Genomic DNA, 20,549 nt, shown 5'->3' on the forward strand with positions numbered 1-20,549 from the left:
GGCCCGGTGACACGGGGGCGGCGCGGTGACGCCGCGGCCCCGTGAGCGGAACTCGTCGGGGAGGCGGAAGCGAGCGCGGGAGGCGGCGGGGCCCATTAAAGCCGACGAGGCGGGCGGGGGGCGCAGCGATCGGGGTCGGGCCGCGGCGGCAGCACCAGGTGAGCCCGGCGGCCCCGCGCGCCGCCTGCGGGGGTGGGGGGGCGGCCTCGCCCCGGGCCGGGGCAGCCGCTGGCGGCCCCTCCCCGGCACCGGGGGGCCGCGGCGGAGGCGGCGCTGTCTCGGTGCTCCCGGCCGGCTTTGCACCGGGGCCCGGCTGGTTTGCCCGCCCCGAGGCGGGCCCAGGCGGCCGCGCTGCCTGGAGCCGGGCCCGGCGCTGCCCCGGGACAATACGGGGGGCTCTCCCCGGGACGGGGCTCCTCCCCGAGGGCCGTTCCCAGGATCGCGTTCCGCCCGGCCTTTGTGGAGCCCGCTGTGCCGAGAGGCTTCGGGAGGCCCGAGCGGTGCCTCCCGGGGAGGGAGCGCATTGTCTGCGGCTCCTCGGAGGGTTCGGGGCGGCCGGCGGAGGGCCGGGGCCGCGGGGGGACGGTGAAACGCTGCTCGGGGGGTCGGCGGGGAGTGCTTTTAGCATGACCCGGCAGCCCCGGGAGCAATTAAACTGGCCAAAGAGGTGGCCGAGGACACTGGTAGTTATTGCGAAAGTAGCTGTCGGTGTGTGTAAAGCCTGAGTCAGTTCTAAGAACTATTAGAGTGGACGTTAGAAGTGCTTTTGTCTGTGAGTGTGTAATAAGGTAAATTAAGTGATATATGCATTATTAGTTTCCCTGTATATAGAGAGAGACTAATAAACATGGAAATGCCTGATGGTTGTACTTAAAACAATTGCACTCCCTGTAAATAGAGGGCTTATTTTAGTTGTAAAAACAGCTGTCTTCATCTGGAGTAGGATAGGTAACCTCAGCATCAAAATGTATGTCTCACCTAGTACTCTCCGCCTTTTGTTCTCAAAGCTGGAAATTTCAGCATTATCTCCTGGAAAACTACAAATGTTTGCTGATAAGCAGAGCTGTTGCGGTCTGTGTGTATGAGGTTTTTATATGTAAACTGAGAACACATGACAGAATGAAGTCCCCCCCCCAGCTGTAAGCAAGCTGTTCTTTGTCTGACACTTGCCAGCATGGAACCTTTAAGCTTTCAGTACTTGTCACTGGCTGGCCAGCTTTGGCCTATGCCGAACAGTCTGTATCCATGTGGGTATTGGGTTTGGGGAAGTGGAAAATTCTCTTTTTAGGGGGATGGTATATAAGTAGCTGTGCCACAGTGTTTGGCTGGCTGTGACTTGAAGGCTGTGGTGGTACCAATGGCGTGTGAATAGTAGCTGCAGCCTGGCTATGGTTCCAGTAGAACCAGGCTGCAGGAGTCAGTGTACCCTGCTCTCTCAGGAACTGAATTTGAGGTTAAAGTGGGTGGAGTAATTTGAATATTCCTTGTTAAATAATCAAGGCTTCGTTGCTGTACTTACTCAGGAAGAACAAGTATACTTTTCTTTCCCCCTCTCCCTTGTGACTCCCAACAGCTGACTGAACACATGACTTGCCCTCCATGCACTAATGAGTGGACCCACCATGCCTGCCTGGCCTGAGTCCTCAGAATTAAAGCAGCTCTAGTACTGTTAACTTTCCAGCATTGCCTTGTTTGTTTGCTTGGGGTGTGTGTTTGTGTGTTTTGGATTTTTTTCTTTATTCTTTGTGCTGTTATTTTACTACCCTATGTCTGGTGTAGAAAAGCTGTTACGGGGCTAATCTGACCCCTCAATAAGGAAGACTTGTGAAATCTCCTAGCAGTTTCTTGCTCTCCCAACCTGTAGTGTGAAATATAACTGATAAGGTGGGAGTAGCTGTGTAAAACACCACTTCCCTGTGGTGTCATGCAGTGGTCCCTGTTCTCAAAGTCAAATACCCTCATAATAGTTCAGCCCAGAATCACAGAATATTCCGAGTTGGAAGGGACGCACAGGGATCATAGAAGTTCAATTCCTGGCCCTGTACAGGACACCCCTGCATGTGCCTGAGAGTGTTCAAGTGCTCTTGAGCTCTGGCAGGCTTGGGGCCATGGCCACTTCCCTGGGGAGCCTGTTCCAGTGCCCAGCCACCCTTTTGGTGAAGAACTTTTCCCCTACATCCAGCCTACACCTGCTTTGACAAAGCTTCATGTTCTTTTCTTGATCCTGTCCCTGGTCACCAGAGTGAAGAGGTGGGGAACAGGACACCCTGAGTTGTACCTTCAGGGTGACAAGTTAAGAATTTAAATAACTGTGTGGCAGAGTCTGCACTACAGGCATCCTGGCCCTCCTGTCAAAGCCAGGGAATCCAACTTTTTGAGTAGCACAGACATGTTAGAACATTGATAGATCCTCAATTGAAAGTGTAAAATATACAAGCTCTGCTCTGAAGTGACCTGGGAAAGATATGGCTTTGCTTAGTTTGCTAATCAAAATGAAGGCTTGTGAGCAGGAGGGTGACCAGATTTATTTTCTGCAGCACTTTCTTAAAGCTCGTGTTTTAAGATACTTCTGTTGGATGGTTGTGAGAATTACCTGTTGGAGCAAATCTCTGGCAAAGCTTGTCCTTGAGGAAACATAACAATTGCCATCAAACCATCTGTGCAAAACTATAAATAGCTCTGTCTCTAACATATATGGGACTTTGGTCTGACTTCTGTGTGAAAATGAGACTGCTTTATGCAGAACTTAACATTTGGCTGTGCTTGGTTAGGGTGTGTTTTTTAATGCTGCATTTTGAGAAAAGGTTTGCAGGTACCTGGCTCAAGAATAAGGGCTATGCAATAGGGCACTTAGATGTTTGTATTCTTTGAAACTGTTGGATGATGTGGGCTCACAAGTACTTATTATTGCATGTCCCTGCCTTCAGAATGCAGAGATTTTGTTAGTGACTGAATTAAGCTGGCCCTTTGTGAAACAAATACAGGACTCTCACCTTGCACGTTGCCATGTTTCCTTATGTCTTCTGGGCTTCTCCTTGGCTGTGACCTGACCTGCTCTGAAGTTCCTGTTACTGGGCCCTGATGTACCTAAGATTCCCTCGCAGAGCTGTAAAGTAATTTAAAGATTGTTGCCTCCACAGAAGGGAGTCCAGCTAAGACCTTACCTAAATGCTGAACTTGGTTGGGCACTAGCCCATGCTGCTTGTCTGACAGCAATCTTGCATCCTTCAGATGCTGAAGTACTTCATTCTTGCACAGCATTGTCTTGCTAATTGCAATTTTAATTGCCTGATGAGTTAGAGTTGAGTTGGCTTCCCTCTGCAGCTTCCTAAAATGATATTTTGTAGTTGCTGTGTAACAGTCTGCCTTCAGATATAGCTGTGACCGGAGATTGTGAGGATAAAAGTGTCATTCTCTGCAGCATCAATCCGAACACGAGCTGTGCTTCTCAAAACTGAATTAGATATAGATAATTAATTGAATGACAATAGTTGGTACACCATGCTTATTTGTGCAGTGAGGGGGCTCGATTGAAGGTCCCATTTCTCTTTAAATGTACCTTGAATAAAGCTCGCAGATGAGCGTCCAAGGTCAGGAGCTGCACACGTGCTGCTCAGAAATAGCAGGTGCTGAAGGGATATCCCTGTGTCACTCGGTTCCCCTCTGGCTCCTGGTGTGCTTGTTGCTTTTGCTGTCTGTTGGTAGGGATGCAGCTCTGGAGCCCAGCGTGCTGCTGCATTTTGTGCTGGCGGAGATGTGCCCCGGTGATGTCATCGCTGCTGTGAGCGCTGCTCCTCCTCCAGGGCTCTGTCTGTGCGGGAAGCTTTGGAACACGGCTGCTGCTGCCTCATGGTCAGTGACCCTGGGAGGGGAGGCAGGCTCATCAAGGCCATTGAAGTGTGTTGATGTGCAGCTTATCTCCAGTCGCCTTGGCTTCTCTGCCAGGAAACCTGTTATTGAGGCCATAGCTGTCTTCATAGGGCAGCGAAGCTTCAGGATGGGGTGCACTGCCTTTGAGATGGGATTGAAGTGTAAACCTGTGGCACAGATTTCTATCTGTATGATTTAAAGGCACTTGATACAGTGACTGATTTGCTCTTTATTCTGCATAACCACTTAAAATGACAATTTAAGGTGACTAATTGTGTCTAACTTGCATGAGTTTCAAGTAGAAATTGTTACATGAAATTTAGTAGATCCTCTTAATGTCAGTTTAAAAACCCAGTATTTTTCTTGAGTCTGTCCTATATACTGTAACTTTGGTTGTTTGAGAGACAATGTGGACTAGTGAGGTGGTAGACAAAAGTGGAGACCAGTAACTGGAGCTGCCTGCAGAGCCAACCTGCCTGGAGTACCTGGACCTTGGTTACTGGGCTACCAGTTTATCTAACAAGTCTGTGCTGAGCCCTTGAACTCTTTCCAGCTGGAAGCAGAATCCTCTTCAAAGTAACCTGTCTGGTGCTTGTCTCCCTTGAGTGGGCTGAGTCACTCGGCTCCCAGACATGGATAATGATATCTGGAGTCCAAACTGGCACAGTGGTGGCATTGTCTTGAGCATGAGCAGTGAGAGGGTTTTAGCTGAGACATGCCTGGGCCTGAACATTTTCCCCTGCCTAACAAGATGCCATTTGCCCGCAGAGTTCTCTTAACCTCACCATGCAAGTGAGGCTTTCATTGGACCTTTGTGGAGCTTCATCAAGAGAATAGCTGAAGTGGTAAAGTATTGATGCAGGATCTGTGCAAGAGGTATGAGGGCATGAAGTATGAGTGTGAAACTGAGTATCCACGGTACTATTTCCATATTAGTCACTGACTCAGCTGTCATGGCAAGCTACCTGTTGCACTCCCGTCCTAGTACTGAATTACTTGTCCTTCCTGCTCTGCAAACCACATTAGCATAGTATTGAGTGTGTGTAGGATCAAGAGTTCTGCTCACAGATCAAGGTGTAGTTCTTAGATTACAACCTGTCCCTAGAGAAGGCTTCCTCTCTAGAAGACTCATAACTGCAAACACGACCTCCTGGAAGGAGGAGTAATGCTTTTGCCATTAGTGTTGAGCTGGTGCTTCCCTGCATCTGCTAGTCTGCTAGTAGGATCTCCCATCAGTATTTGTCCTTTCTCCTCTATCTAGCTTCTTATGTTGCAGGAAACACAATATGCACTCTCAGATCTGAGTGTCAGGCGTAAGTTACGGCCTCTGGCAGACCTCCTAAGGGTCTGTCATTTGACTTGGTCAAAGTCTCCTTTTAGTCTCTTGTTTCCTGCCCAGCCTCTAGGAACTCTGGCAGCCAGGGGTGGATAAACAAGGCTTGTTTACCACTGACAAGGTCTAAGATCTGCGTTTTGCTTACCACTGCAAAAGTTATCTATTTGTGTTTCTGAAACTGAAAGCATCACAGGAATCTGTGGAAACTTAAACTGTAGTCAAAACTAGAAATTAATCTGAGCACTTAAAAAATACTGGCAGATATGGTAAAAATCTAACAACTCAACTGTTTGTCAGTGGCCTGGCTAACTTGGAATATTTTGAATTGGACAGCCTTATCTTCTGGACACATAGATTAAAACCCAGCTGCCTCTGGCACTGTGTTTGTTTTATAGAAAGCAATAAGGGAGTTGTCACTCAGGGTATGGCCTGATGTGAGAACTGTGCCAGGCTCTTGATATTTGTGTCAGAGTTACTAAAACTGTTGGGTGGCTCCACTAGCTGGGTGCCTTGTGCCAAAGACCAACAAACACCACTGTATAAACTGGGCTGTGTGAGCACTATAGCTGTGTTCCAGTTAATTCAGGATTGATTTTACTGATTGGAAAGCTGTCCACCAAGGAGGCTGTTGTGGTAGAGGCATCATGGAAGCTGTGCTGGTGTAGCTGCAGTGCTTTGCGTAGGCAAGGCCCTTAGTCAAGACACATGGCTTGTTGCCTAGTGTCTCCCAGCAGCCAGCTATGTGCTCAACTCTCCTCCCACATCCTGAGATTGTCTCCCCCAGGGCAGAATAGGGGAAGTTAAGCTTGCTCTGATAAAGGGGGAGGGGTGTTAAAGCCAGCATGCCTTTTCTTGTAACAGTTTTATCCTTGGGGGAAATCTGCTGGGAACTACCTGAAATCCTGTAGGATTTAACAGGGGAACTGCTTCTTACTGGAAGGTAGGGGCACAGCAATACTGATTCTTGAGTGACATGGTTTGAGCCTTCAAGAGAAGGTAGCAGAAAATCTTGGGACACTTGCTATCAGTCTGTTAGGGTATGTGTGCCCAATCCTGAGAGGATATTTTGTGGTGTAAGGACCATTTAGCTTCTGAAGGAATCAGTGGACTAAAACTTCATGACTGGAAACATCCAGCTTCCAGTGAAGCTTCTGAGTTTGGCTTTCTTGTTAAGATGTCTTCCTATAAGCAGAAGACTTCTACTTCAGCAGCCCTGGCTTGCTTTCTGGGAATCCTGGTCTTGTTAGTGTGTAGCATTCAGCTTCAAAACGATCTTTGTGGCCTCTTCTTCCACAGCTGGAGTCTCCCATACCTGCTGCCCTCTGTGGAGATGATGGGAGTCACCCTCAAGTTGTGAGGAACAAAGTGATCCACCCAAGGTGATTGCCCAGCACAGCTGGCTGTGGGGACATTTTCTTCACTCCCTTCCTGCTGTCCTTTGGCTCAGTGTGATTATCACCTGGAAGATCCTACATGTACTCCTGTGATCTTAGGCTTAGCAGCAGTCTGGGTGTTGTACTGTTCCTGTAGACAGCAAGAAATGTCCTCCTGACCTTTCCTACTGCTCTTAAGCACACCATTGGTCTGATTGAATGTGGAAAAACACATGCTGTGGTACTGTAAGCAGCTGCATTTTCATGCTTGATTTGCTCCCACTTGCAAACCATGTAGTCAGATCAATGTGATGCCTCCTCACGAGAAGGTGGCTGTTGTGATATCTAAACCAGTAGAAATCAGATCAGTTTTTGGCATTAGGGGTGGGGTCTAGTCCTACATAGTTTGGACTTTATGTGGTAGAGTCGCAAATAATTATGGCAGCTTTACAGTCAAAACCTTGTTCAGATCCACGGCTAGTATTGAAACTTTGTGCAGCATAGCACAACTCTCACCTGGAGAAATGCCAGGAGGTGTAACAGGCCTGTGAATCAGTGAGGCTTGGATTGGAGAGCTTGCCTTTGAGAACCTGGGCTTTGAGCCTGACTGTTCATATGCGTCAGTGCCTCTCAGGAATGCAGCACTCTCCAAATCTCAGTGCTAAGGGAGCTACAGCTGAGCTGAGACCTCAGGCAGGGCAGAGCCCTTCTTATGTGCAAGTCCTGCAGTTTCATTGCAGACATGGCTCCTACCAGTGGCACTGCTTCTGCCCTGCCTGTGTTGTCTGGACTCTGGCAAGCTGGGTGTTGGCATGTCTCCTTGCAGTGAGCTCTGAGATCCTTGCCCACGTAAAGGATGTGTGATAGAGCCTTCAACTGAGGATTGAGGGGATGTCTGAGGCAAGCTAAAACCTTACTACCACTGATAAGAGTGTCTAACCCAGCACTGGCACTGGAGCTTCCTTGATCACACCAGGAATCTGTTATGCTCAAAACTGTTCCAAAGTTTCTGTTTCCCAGCTGGGTTTTCTGCCTGTTTCTCCAAGCTGCATGTTGCCCCATCATTCTCTTCCTATAGCACTGAACTGTCTTAAGAACATGTTACCCATGATCAGGACACAGCAGAATATTTGTGTAGGCCTGGTGTCAGCTCCATCTGGGAGCTACTTCAGACCGTGTCAGTTGGCTTTTAGCACCGTGTCACACTGGTTTGTTGCCTGTGTTGAAGCAGACAGTCAACAGAACTTGAAGCCATGTAGCTGAGCTGCTATTGCTGGTTTCTAATCTTCACTCAGTTCTAGAGCAGCTGCTCCAGCACTGGGGCTGCAACCCTGCCCTCAAAAGGAGGTGGAAACCTACTGCAGACAGAGGTAGTCTGAAAAGGTAATTCCTCTGGGATACTGAACCATGTTCTAAGATTCAGTTTTGATCTGAACCATGTCAGTGTGCTAGCAGGCATCTGAAGCTCCAGGCTGCTATTCAAGAAGATGAAGCTTCTTGGGGGTGGGATATACTGGACAGTGTATTTACACCTGACAACTTGCAGTATAATGTTTTACACAAGGTATCAAAAATTAAATTGTAGCTGAGGCTTCCAGCTCCATGAACAGAGGTAATTTTTGCCTCACAGAGCTGTCTGGGAAAGGTACCAACTGGACAGAAGCCTGCTCTTGGTGGAGCAGCTCAGCAGGCAGCTGAGCTACTCCTCTTGAGGAGGGAATGAGGAGCTGTGCCTGAGCTTTTGGCTGGGTACCAGCAGGAGGGAATATATAGGTTAGAACAGCAACATAAACGTGTTGGGAAGGAGGTGGAAATCAGTTTTTAGATGCTACTGTAGAACAGCAGCTAGAGTGTACCCTTCAGTGAAGCTGTCACAGGAATATCTTGCCAGCTGCTTTTGGTATGGGCTGTACCCGAACTGCCTGCTGCTCCATGGTGCATCTGCGAGGCCTGAAGGCACCTCTGATAGTATGGACTGTAGGGGCCCATTGCCCACAAAAACAACCTATTTACAGGGAGCAGATCTTGCAAGTTGTCAGCCCAAATTACAAGATGTTCCTGATTTCCTTTTTAGACACAGCACGTGTCCCCACTAAATGTGATGCTTTTCTCAATGGTATTTTCCAGTGAGCTGGGAAAGCTGAGTTCCTGATAGGCCTGTCATGGGAGTGGAAGAGAGTACTGTCCTGCTTGTGCAGCCTTTGTCAGATGCAAGACTGAACCTGCTATTTTAACTTCCTATGCCTCAGTAGCAGTGCTCAGTGTGAGGATGCTGGATAGATGTTCCACCTGTAGAGCACCCAGCTTTGGTAAGGAAAATAAGCAGACTCTGTAGCAGTCAAAACCATCAAAGGCAGCTGTATTTCTAGTTTCTTCCTTGAAGGCAGCTTGGCATCTCTTAAGCCATGTTGATATGAAATTAATAGCCCCTGCTGATTGTCTTCTGGCTACTGCTGGGCTTTTGCCCAGCTGAAAAGACAGGACTTGGGTCACTCTTAGGAGAATGCAAGTGATGTGTTAAATGTTGGTGTCTGTTGGTCTCAGATTTGTGTTGGACTGTTCAGGCAGGCACTTGTAGCTTTGTACTGGTTGACACCTTGTTGGCAGTGTCTGTCTGACCAGCCAGTGGGAGCTAAGCTGTTGCTCAGTGGTAACTGGTAAAGCTTGTTCAGCCCCATCTCGGCTCTGCTGCAGTTGGAGTTTATGGCTTCAGCACAAAGGGTGTCTGGACTGCTCTGACACTGCAACCAGGAATTGTGACTGGTTAACTAATGGCAGTACCAGGCTATGCCTTTCCTCAGAATGAAGCCTTGCTTTTTCAGAGTAGCTGAAAAATAGGAGCAAATTTATCTATCTACTCAAAGGTTTAGCTAAAGCATGGCAAGGTACAGTGTGACCATGGGGCAAGTGGTATGTGCCAGACTGTTTGGTGTGCTTGGTCCCCTAAAAACAGGATAAACATTCAGTGACCATCTCATTTCAGTGGCTGAAGATCTAAGCAGACATAAGCCCTTGAGATGCCAAATGTGCTAGGGAACTTGATACTTTTGAGAGGGAACTGGTTCAGTCTGACTGAGCTGGTCCTGAATAATATTTCTAGCTCCAGTTTCCTTGAAGAAATGCTGAACCTGGTGAGGGAGGGAATAAAAATAGTTCTCTGTAGTACAGAGACATCCATGCAAGAGAACAGTGAGTAGAGGTGCTGTTTCTGAGAAAAGTGCACTTGGCTGCATTTTGGGACACTTTTCCCACATTTTAGGACAGAAGGCTCTTCCAGAGCACAAGGGTAGAGCTCTTGTCTGGTCACTGTGGTAAGCATGCTGTCATGTGTGGTAGCCCCTAATGGAGATCTGATCTGTCCACATCACCTTGTTCGTGGTGGGTGTTTTTGTTAAAGGTCCTGTGGTACAGTGGGAAAGTGGAAGCTCTGCTTATCAGCCATGGCACTCAGAACAGAGCTGCAGTGCTCCAGGTTCAAATACACCTTTTTGTGAGATACCTGCTTACTCTTCTGCTGCCTGCTGGGGCAGGGAGCAAAACTAGGCACCCATAACTCTGTGAGTTTAGCTATGCTCAGTGCCTGCTGCCCTACCCCTTTGTGGCTTGTTGGTGTGGTGTTAAATATTCCTGGCAGAGGACACAAGGCAAGGCATTCTGTCCAGCATCCTCACTTCAGCGCTGTGCTGGTTGCTAGCAGAAGGTGCAGGTGGCAGGCTGATGGCTGTACTAACAGGCAGCTCCTGGTCAGACATTCCAGCCTTTATAGACGTGTTAGGATTGTGATTCCAGCTGTTCAGTAGCAAAGCTGAAACAGTAAAGACTGCTCAGCAGCTTCAAAACTGGTATGGGTATGCTGCTGCTTAGGGAGCCTTGTCTTCCAAGGAGGTGAGATTCCCCTGGGGCTGGATGCTTTCACACTGAAACTCTCCATGAGCCATTTAGAATATTCCTTTTGCAAGGCCTGCTTCTGTTAAAGCATAGCTAATTTGAGGTCTGGTGAGCCATCAATGCAAACTACTACTGTTCCTTGCTTGTACCAACCCAATTAATATTAAAATGCCTGCATTGTGACTTGACACGTGAACATCTCTGAGGAATTCATAACCCTCCATTTCTGCTTTGAGTTAAAGCAGCTGTCTTAATATAGCAAGGGAAAGGACAGTTGTAATGTACTCTGGAGCAGCAAGGGAAACCTAATTAGACTTGGCATAAGCTTTATTTGGTCTTGCAGATTAGCTAAACCAGTGATACTTGCAGGTTAGGTATTAGCAATTTTCCCTTGGTACTCCTGCAGGTGAATGTTAAAGGTAATAACAGTATTGTGGGACAGAGTGTACTATACCAGCTTAATTTCTTGATGGTCAGCATATCATTAATGGCTTGTTTGCTTAGAGGATAGGCATTAAAAATGGAGTGGAAGGTTTCCTGTCCTGTATTAGAGACAGCTGTGTCATTTCTTTGGCACCAGTTAAGCCAGGAGGAAGAATGATGCTGATCAGCCCTTGGCTGATGTGGAGTGTCTGGTGGTTCCTGAGCAGGGCTGGCTGGGTGTGCTGCTGTGGGCTGTGTTCTGAGCAGTCATGCAGATGATCTCGCTGAAAAAAATTGCATGTGGTGTGAAACAGAGCTGAGTCTTGGATCAAATCTTAACAAACAAGTTTTTCTTTGTGATACCTCTGAAAAAGGAAGTGTTTGTTCAGAAGTGCTCCTGGGACTGGAGCAGGCCCCATGTGAGCTCTCACACTGCCATCTGAAGGGTGTGTGCCTCAACAGGGTGCTGCTCTGCAGTCATTGTGTCAAATACCATGAGGCAAGACAGGCTGCATTATATAGTGAAAAACAGTCTTAGTGCTGAGTCAGTGGGATCCCAGCCTATCTCAACTCAGCCATGTTCTACAGGACCTGAAGATGTGTTTCCTTGTTGTACTGGGCAAGGAATACCCCTGAAGTGTTGGTCTGTTTATACCTGCAACAGAAGATTATCAAAGAGGCCTTGGCCCATCTACTGATTGGGCTTCAAGGCAGTATCAGTCAAGCCTGGTAGAACAAGGGTATGAGGCTGGGCAGTGTCCACTGCTGGTCCCTGCAGGGCTGCAGTTCCTCACTGTCTCATGGCCCAACCAAATACGAAGCTGCAGCAGCTCTTCCTGTGCTATGGCTCACATCCGTTGCATCACCTGGGCTGGAAGCTGAGCGTCTCACCTGCCTGGTGCTGATGGGGCAGTGACAGCCCTTCACACTGCTGGGTAGCCTGTCAGCTATGACAAGAAGGCAGTGTCAGCTCTGACTCAGCCTGACTTCCTATGTCTGCAGGTGGCTGCTCAGCTGAGTTACTTCTAAGGTAATGAATCTTGACAGAGCAGTTTTCCCTCCCCTCACAGAGGAACTTCAGACTATGTTGAACTTGGGAGATAAGCATGCAGTGTGATTTAGTGTTGCAATTTAGGGCTCTGCAAATCCCTCCCTAAGCATGAGAACTAATGCCAGCTTGTCCAAAGCTGCTTCAAATACCAGGAGGCAGTGAGCTGCAGCAGCAAGTAACATTGGAAATACTCTGAGGAAAATAGAAGCAGTTCCCAGAAGCATACTGGGTTCTGGCACAGCCACTTCTGGGTAAGTTGTTTTCCTCTGTCCTGAGGAAATCAGGTGACTTGCACTGGACCTGAACCTATGCAGATGTTTTTCATGGCAGTTCAGTGTACACAGCTGTCTTTAAGCTGTTTTAAAGCTCTGTTCACTTGTTTCTTGCTCCATCTGGGCTGCTTGTGCTGCACAAGTCTCTGGCTTGGCTGGCAAAAGTGTCCCTTGTGTGCTTTGTGAACACAGGAGGTGCAGGCTTGGAGAGGTTTCTGTGGTCTGTTCTAGCCAAAGAGTCCTACAGGGGAGACAAGCTATGGTATGTGCATCTTGGCAAGAGCAGAAGCAGAGCTCAATGTTGGTGCTGCTGACAACTTTCAGCTGCTCTGTCTTGGTGAGCATAGCTGGGCTGTCAGTTGGATCAGTGAACAATGCAGTCCACTGGAAAAGAGAGGTGCTGACACTTGGAGAAACTGTCCTCCACATGCTCTCTGGCATCTGGTAACACCCATCCAAGGGTGGCATGAGCCCTGTGGGAGACCTGTCACTGCTGCTCACTCCTCAGCACCGAGTCCTGTTCAGGTGTATCTCGAGGATATCATTAGGTTATGCAGGAAAAAAAACCAGAAGGGCCAAAGCCCAACTAGAAATTAATCTGGCTGCTACTGTAAAAGACAATAAAAACTGGTTTTATACATTACCAGCAAAAGGGGAGCTAAGAGGAATTCCCATCCTTTATTGGATGTGGAGGGAAACATAGTGATAAAGGATGAGGAAAAGGCCTGCTACATGACTTAGACACACACTCAAGACTCAGTGGCTTTGTGGGTGGGTACTGAGGGAACTGGTGGAAGTGTTCCCTGAGCCCCTTTCAATCCAGCAGTCATGGCTCCCTGGGGAGGTCCCAGTGGACTGGAAAATAGCAAACGTGTCCATCTACAAAAAGGGTCAGAAGGAGGATCTGTGGAAGGCCTGTTTGACCTTGGTGCCAGAGAAGGTTATGGAGCAGATACCTTGAATGCCACCATGCAGCATGTGCAGGACACAGGGGATCAGGCCCAGTGAGCATGGGCTTAGGAAAGGCAGGTCCTCCTTGACCAGCCTTGTCTCCTATACACTCCCCCTTAGTGTATCAGGGAAAGGCTGTGGCTGTGGTCTGTCTGGATTTTAGTACAGCCTTTGACACTGATTCCCACAGCTTTCTCCTGGAGGAGCAGGCTGCTCATGGCTTGGACAAGTGCACAGTCTGCTGGATGAAAAACTGGCTGGATGAGTGGCCCAGAGGGTGGTGGGGAATGGAGTTACATCCAGCTGGCAGCTGGGCACCAGTGCTGCTCCCCTGGCATCCGTGCTGGGGCCAGTCCTGTTTAATGTCCTTATCACTGCTCTGGGTGAGGGCATGGAGGGCACCCTCAGTAAATTTGCAGATGACTCCAAGTTAGGTGGGAGTGTTGATCTGCTGGAGGGTAGGAGGGCTCTGCAGAGGGATCTGGACAGGCTGGGTCAATGGGCCAAGGCCAGTGGTGTGAGGTTAAATGAGGTAAAGATGGATCCTGCCTTTGGGTCACAACAACCCCCTGTGTCTCCAGGCTGGGGGCAGAGTGGCTGGAAAGCTGCATGGCAAGGAAAGGATCTGGGGATGTTGGTTGACAGCAGCTGAACATGAGCCCAGGTGTGCCCAGGTGGCCAAGCAGGCCAGTGGCATCCTGGCTGTGTCAGCAATAGTGTGGCCAGCAGGACCAGGGCAGTGATTGTCCCCCTGCACTGGGCACTGTTGAGGCCACAGCTCAAATCCTGGGTCAGTTTTGGGCTCCTCACTACACAAAGACATTGAGGTGCTGGAGTGTGTCCAGAGGAGGGCAGGGGAGCTGGGGAAGGGGCTGGAGCACAAGTCTGCTTGGGACTAGCTGGGGGTGTTTAGTCTGGAGAAAAGGAGGCTCGGGGGAACCTCATGGATCTACACCACCTGAAAGGAGATTGTAGCCAGATTGGGGGGGGGGGGGGGTCAGTCTCTTCTCCCAGGTGTAACAAGTGACAGGACAGGAGGAAGCAGCCTCAAGTTGCAACTGGGAAGGTTTAGGTTGGATATTAAGGAAAATTTCTTCGCTAAAAGCACTGTCAAGCACCAGAAGGGGCTGCCTAGGTCAGTGGTGGAGTCACCACCCCCAGAGGTTTTTAAATGCCATGTAGTTGTGGCACTGAGGGACATGAGTTAGTGGTGGCTTGGCAGTACTGGGCTAATTATTGGACCCATTAGATGATCCTAGAGGCCTTTCCCAACCTAAACAACCCTGTGACCCTGAGGTGTGTGCAGTCCCAAAAAGGTGTAGCTGTAGGTGCATCACTACAGTGGCTGCAGGAGTGCTCCTTCAGCTTCTGCAGCATTCACTGGCAGCAAAGGCTAAAGCACTTCATGTCTTCTAACCCTCAAAGCTTGAGATGATCAAGATTTTTTTGCAACTGGACTGCATCTAATGAGAGGCTTTTACAGCTTGAAGCCTCCTGTAGTAGTGAGGTAAAATGGGTGTTATCTAGCGCCTTAGACTGTTGTGTATCCCAGGAAGCACATAAGGATCAAGCTGCTTGAAGACATAAATCCCTGTTGTAGAAGCAAAGGCCTCCTTAGCTGTGAAAATCAGGAATAGCTCCTGAAGAGTAGGAGTTGTGTGCTATAATGAATGTGGTATAGCAGGATGGGAATTTTAGGTAAGCAAGTCCATATATAAGGGCTTAATACCAAGGCCTGTTGCCAAGGATCTTCGAAGTCTCGTAGCACAGCTGGAGCCATCTTGGGCTCCTCTTGCTGTACTGAGCCTGCAGGGCCCTTCAGGAAAGCCAAGTCCTTGTGTTGTGGAGCAGGTCAGTACCAAAACAGGGTCTGTGATGTGATCCAGCACCTGAGAGTGGCTGGCCCACCCCCTCTGCAGAGGTGTGGAGCAGGGCCTCAGGGCAGGGGGGGTGTGCTCAGCCACTGGACAGACTCTGTGCTTGCTCTCACCATGCTAAAGAACATCCAGAAGTGTATTCAGGCCTGCTGCAGCTGGTGAACTTGTAGCTGCCTCAGTGGGCTGAAGGAGACCTGGGAGCAGATGAGTGTGGAACTCTGAAGCTCTTTAATTGGCTGGACCATTAGTGGCCAGTTTAGAGCCTCCTGCCTATGAATTTTTCAGTTGCAGGATGCAACTGAACAAACAAGTCACCATCTAATGGAGTAGATGACCATCGGGAGGCTCAATGTTGAAGTTTGTCACTGTAACCTTAGTACACCAAAGCTGAGGTGGCAGTAGTCATCTTCCTGTGCTCTCAGAGAAGCCACAGTCTGGTAGCAGTTTGCTTTGTAATTCAGCTGCCCTGTGTGGCTGTTGCAGCTGCTTCAACCACAGCATGTCTTTGGGATTTGGTTCTTTCACAAAGCACAGCTGCTGGAGAAAGCTACCACTTCTCCAGGCTCATGATGGAGGAAACACTGCTTTTTTTTTTTTTTTTTTAACTTCTTATTTTTTCTGGGAAACTGCTGAACAGCACAAAAAAGCTTGAGTGTGGTCTTAGACACATGCCTGCGTAGCCCTTGCTTTGTGGCACGTGTAAGAATTATTAGTCTGTGTTGGGAGCTGGAGTTATTTACTGCACTGCCTCAAGTCAAGGGAGATGGCCTGGACTAGTCTGTCTACCAAATGGCCTGGAAATGGGATGCAGAAGGGTCTTGGTACAGTAAATGACAAGTGCTCGGCTCATCTACCTCTTGGTATTAAATTGCCACCACTGGTCTGACATTCCCAGCCTGTGTAGTGGGCAGACACCTGGTCAGTGCTGAGTGTAGCCTTGAATTGGAGTCTGGTTTCAGCAGTGCTGGGCCCTGCCTGTCACTGGCTCCTTGCTGCGAGTCAGGTTTCTCAGACTCCAAACTTGCTGCTTGCTTTCTTGAGGAATGACATACTAATGGTGATGGGATTGTTCTTCCTTTCTAGCGTGAAAGATGACTTCTAGGAAGAAAGTGTTACTGAAAGTCATCATCCTTGGAGACTCTGGGTAAGTGGAAGAGCCTTTAAGATGCTAATCTGTATCTGGCAGAGCAGTGCTCTTGACTAGTGGGAGCCTGGATGCACTGTAAGAAATCAGCAGTGCTGGGAGGAGATATTTTACAGCCTGTGATAGCTGTGTTACTCTGGGTCTAAGAACTCTTCACTGCCCTCTGTTTTGAATGTGTCCCTGCAGTTTTGTATCTTGAGGTCATGCCACAATATTAAATGGGGAAAATGTGGTGGGCAGACCACTGGAGTAGCAGAGTGGAATAGCCTTCTGCAAGGAGGAGGTGTGCTGTTGGAATGACTGTTTCACTTTAAAAACAAAACAAAACAACTCCAAAACCATTAGTAAGCATTCTTAGGTGACTTCCTAAAATTCTGTCAGAGACACATAGTCTGTACTGAGCCATCTGCTTTGCTTCTCTGGGCTAGCTGGAGCACGCCCCTTGGAGTGAAAGGCTTTGCTCTGTGCTCTCAGCAAGGAGTCTGCTCTGCTGTCACAGGTTGCTTTCTGTGCAGGCTGTAACCTGATTCCCATGACATAAGGCTTATTTATACTGCTGTCCCCAGCAAGCTGTTATTCAGGGAGTGTTTCTCAGCCACACAGAGTGCATGTGAGCCTCTAAAGCTTGCTCTCTGGGGAGGATCTCCACCTCTGGGAGCCTAGCAGATGTGCTTGTGAGCTGTTGCCATCTGAGATGGTCTGGTTTTCCACCTCCTCCTTCTGCAAGGCTGAAGATTACTGTTTGTGATGGGTTTCTCTGCAGCACTTCATCTTCCAAAATTGCCTTCATGGTCATAATGTGATGTCTGTTCCTTACCAAGGATCAGATTAGTGATGGGGAAGTGAGGTTTCTCAGGATGTAGTCCTTTGTATCCTTGGGTAGCTAATGCTCTTACTCAGCTGGTGCCTCAGCATCTCTTGGTGTGCAAGCCCCTACTAGCAGAGGTGGGTGCTTTATCCCTGGATGAAAAGCCAAGAGGTTATGGGCAGTGAAGGGCACTGGAATGTTCTCTTCAGGGTGGTTAGCTCAAACATTGTGTAGAAACAGCCTACCAAGTCTTTCTTTTTTGTGTTCCTGTGCAGGGTGGGAAAGACATCACTCATGAACCAGTATGTGAACAAGAAATTCAGTAACCAGTACAAGGCTACGATAGGTGCAGACTTCCTGACAAAAGAGGTGATGGTGGATGACAGGCTAGTGACAATGCAGGTAAGGAGGGACTCTGCTCGCTGCTGCAAGGGGTGCCATCATCCCACTTGTGTGGAAGCATCTGCTCTGGTGTAGCCCAGACTGGTGCAGGGGTCAGTGTACTGGGTGTTAATCTCGTTTGCACTGAACTTCTGCTAGACATCAGTGCTTCTGGGCTTCTCTACAAATTTTTGCATGGACTGAACAAGGGAATGCAAAGATTAATCTGGCTTCAGCTAACAGCAGTGTTGCTAGGGCCTGTTTAAAAAATTGGATTTGGTACTGTCATAAACTAGATCTTGTTAGAAAGATTCACTTCTGTAGTGTTCAGGAAATGGAAAGGACTCCCTAGGTCAACCATTCATATCACCCCAAGTCCTGTGGATGTGGTGTTAACCTGCCAGCCTGCTTATGTGTCTGGTATCTGCAGTTTTCATCTCTCCATGGTGAAACTGACTGCAAGGCAGCAGAAGCTGCAGGCAGCAGAGGAGTGCTTGGACTCTGCTGGTATCCACGTGCATCCAAGCACTGCAGGCAGGTCACCTGCTGACCCTAATACCTAAGTTCTGCTTGCCCAGGACGAGGAGATGTGCCTGGATGAGGCTGAACACAAAAAGGGTCAACTATCTTTAGAAGGTGTTTCTGGCTCTTGATGCTTAGTGCCTACAGAAATCCCCAAGCCTGCAGGTGCTGCTTTCTGCCTAGCTGGGGACTGTATGTGCCTGGTGGGGAGTTTTGGAATTAATGCCCTAATTGCAGACTGACTGTGTCAGAGTAGAACTGGCTTATCTGCGCTGTCTTTTGCTCCAGATATGGGATACAGCAGGCCAAGAACGATTTCAGTCTCTGGGAGTTGCCTTCTACAGGGGAGCAGATTGCTGTGTGCTGGTATTTGATGTCACGGCTCCCAACACGTTCAAAACCCTAGACAGCTGGAGGGATGAATTCCTCATTCAGGCCAGTCCAAGGGATCCTGAGAATTTTCCTTTTGTTGTGCTGGGAAACAAGATTGACCTAGAAAACAGACAAGTGAGTACTGGGACTTACTACCCTCCTCTTAAGGAATTGGTGGAGTGGGAGACCTTGCAGAAACACAGGAGGATTTCAGGAGTGGGAGGTGCCTGAGGGTGGCTCAGATGTTGCCTGCCACCAGAGAAGGGTTTCTCCTGCCTGGAGAGGTCAGACCCTGTGCACAGCATGCTCCTGCCCACTGGTGGAAGGATTGCAGCAGCTTCCTGGGGAGGTGCAAGGAGAGGAGCTGCTGCTCCGCCCCCAGATGCGGTGAGCAGCTCCTGTGGGGGCAAGCCAGTGCTCTGTGGTCTCATGGCCCTTGGGCATGGCCCTCCTTGCCCTGGGGCCGCTCTGTCAGGTGATGGGAAGTGGTCTCCTGTGTTCTGTTTCAAGGCTGTGTGTTTGATGAGGTCAGAGCTGTTCTGGTTGGATATGAGGGATCTCGGGCCTTGCCCTGAAAATAAAACCCCTCCCTGCATAGCAGAAGGTAGTGATGCTGCTCTCTGTCCACCCAGGTCACCACAAAACGGGCACAAGCCTGGTGCTACAGTAAAAACAACATCCCCTACTTTGAAACCAGTGCCAAGGAGGCCATTAATGTGGAACAAGCTTTCCAGACGATTGCACGAAATGCACTTAAACAGGTAGGGAGGGGGGCAGTGTGCAGCCCTGCCCCAGTGCCGTGGGCAGCCTGGGGCTCACCCCCAGCCTTCCCCAGCTCCTTGCATGCAGGGAGCTGTCTGCAGAGCCGTGGCATTAACTCCTCCTTTTCCCCCACTAGGAAACCGAAGTGGAACTTTACAATGAATTCCCCGAACCCATCAAACTAGACAAGACTGACCGAGCAAAGGCTTCTGCGGAGAGCTGCAGCTGCTGAGGGGAGCGGGAGGGGTTGAGCACAGTCCTTCACAAACAAATATCACACTTAGGCCTTCAAACACACAGCCCCTCTTCTGTGTTTAAAATGAAATTACAAAAAAAAAAAAATTGCATCTCCAGCTGCCAAAATCCACCCATCTCTCATGAGCATCTGAGTTCTGCACTTCAGAGCTCGCATCCCCACACCATCCACATCACACTTCATGGTAACAGACCTTTCTCTTAGTTTAAAATGGAAACTGTTATGTATGTTTGGAACTGAATCTAATTCCAGGTGTCCGATGGAGAGAAACTGTTTACAGGTAATCTGTGTAACAAGTTACATACATTTTTAACTGTCTCGTGTTTTCCCCTGTGAAGGCTGCAATTGGAAAGGCTGATTACCCATAGTTCATTGCAAGCTCAGCACTCAGACTAGGTTGAGTTTTGTATGTATCTCTGTTAATGCTTGTTACTTTTAACTAATCAGATCTTTTTACAGTATCCATGTATTATGTAATGCTTCTTTAGGAAAAATCTTATAGTACATGTTAATATATGCAACCAATTAAAAATGTATAAATTAGTGTAAAATTCCTGAATTACATGTTCAAGTACTGAAACACAGGTTGTGTAGAAAGTGAGGAGGACACTTGTGATCTGCGGCGTGCTAGCAACACAGAGTCCAGATAGAGGCAGTATTCTGTACAGTAGAGATGAACTATGTAAGCCTTCTTGTTTTGAGGCCAAAAAGGCTTCATCTTCTGGAAAAATCTGTCTGGCTTCCTTGTATCTAAATTCTCAGATTTGCATAACAGCATTGATATGCACACTGGATTATTGGATTTAAAATTAAATACAGCTATGAAATGACCTCATTTGTTCACCTCCCCTACTGCTTAACTCCTGCCATCCTGGAGCGAGCATGAGGAGCCAGAGCTGAGGTGTGCCTGTGGCTCTTTGTGCTGTGGAAGGAGCTCCTCTCCCACTTGGGGTGTGGTAGCTGTTTCTTGACGAATGACCTGGACTATGAATCTTCCCTTTCTTCTTACTGACTGCTAATCTGGATTTTTGGTATGGAAAAACTTGGCAATCTAGTCCCTTTCCTCTCTTCCTTTCTTCCTGGTATTTGTTCTTGCATTTGTAGCTTGCTTAAATGGAGCCCTTCTACCTGTTTTCCAGAGGTCTACATTCTAGTACGTAGGCTGAGCTCTTATGTAAAGAAACAAACATGATGCCAATAAACTTAACAAGAACAAACCTTCTTGTTTACTCCTGTTTCTGACTCTTTTTTTCCTCCACTAAC

General features: G+C 48.5%; 1 protein-coding gene across 2 annotated transcripts; it reads left to right on the forward strand.

The window, feature by feature from the left end:
• Positions 1 to 20,503, forward strand: RAB7A (RAB7A, member RAS oncogene family). Of its 2 annotated transcripts, none has more exons than XM_030283437.4 (6): positions 1 to 158; positions 16,125 to 16,185; positions 17,269 to 17,395; positions 18,185 to 18,403; positions 18,901 to 19,029; positions 19,167 to 20,503. In XM_030283437.4, the coding sequence occupies exons 2-6, from the start codon at positions 16,133 to 16,135 to the stop codon at positions 19,260 to 19,262; spliced, it is 624 nt and encodes a 207-aa protein (XP_030139297.1). In that variant the 5' UTR covers positions 1 to 158; positions 16,125 to 16,132; the 3' UTR covers positions 19,263 to 20,503. The 2 variants fall into 2 exon arrangements, with proteins under 2 accessions (XP_030139297.1, XP_030139298.1); XM_030283438.4 differs by lacking the exon at positions 1 to 158 and adding an exon at positions 290 to 500.
• The last annotated feature ends 46 nt before the right edge of the window (positions 20,504 to 20,549 follow it).

This window comes from Taeniopygia guttata, chromosome 12 (assembly GCF_048771995.1).
Source record: "Taeniopygia guttata chromosome 12, bTaeGut7.mat, whole genome shotgun sequence".
Classification (NCBI taxonomy): Eukaryota; Metazoa; Chordata; class Aves; order Passeriformes; family Estrildidae; genus Taeniopygia; species Taeniopygia guttata.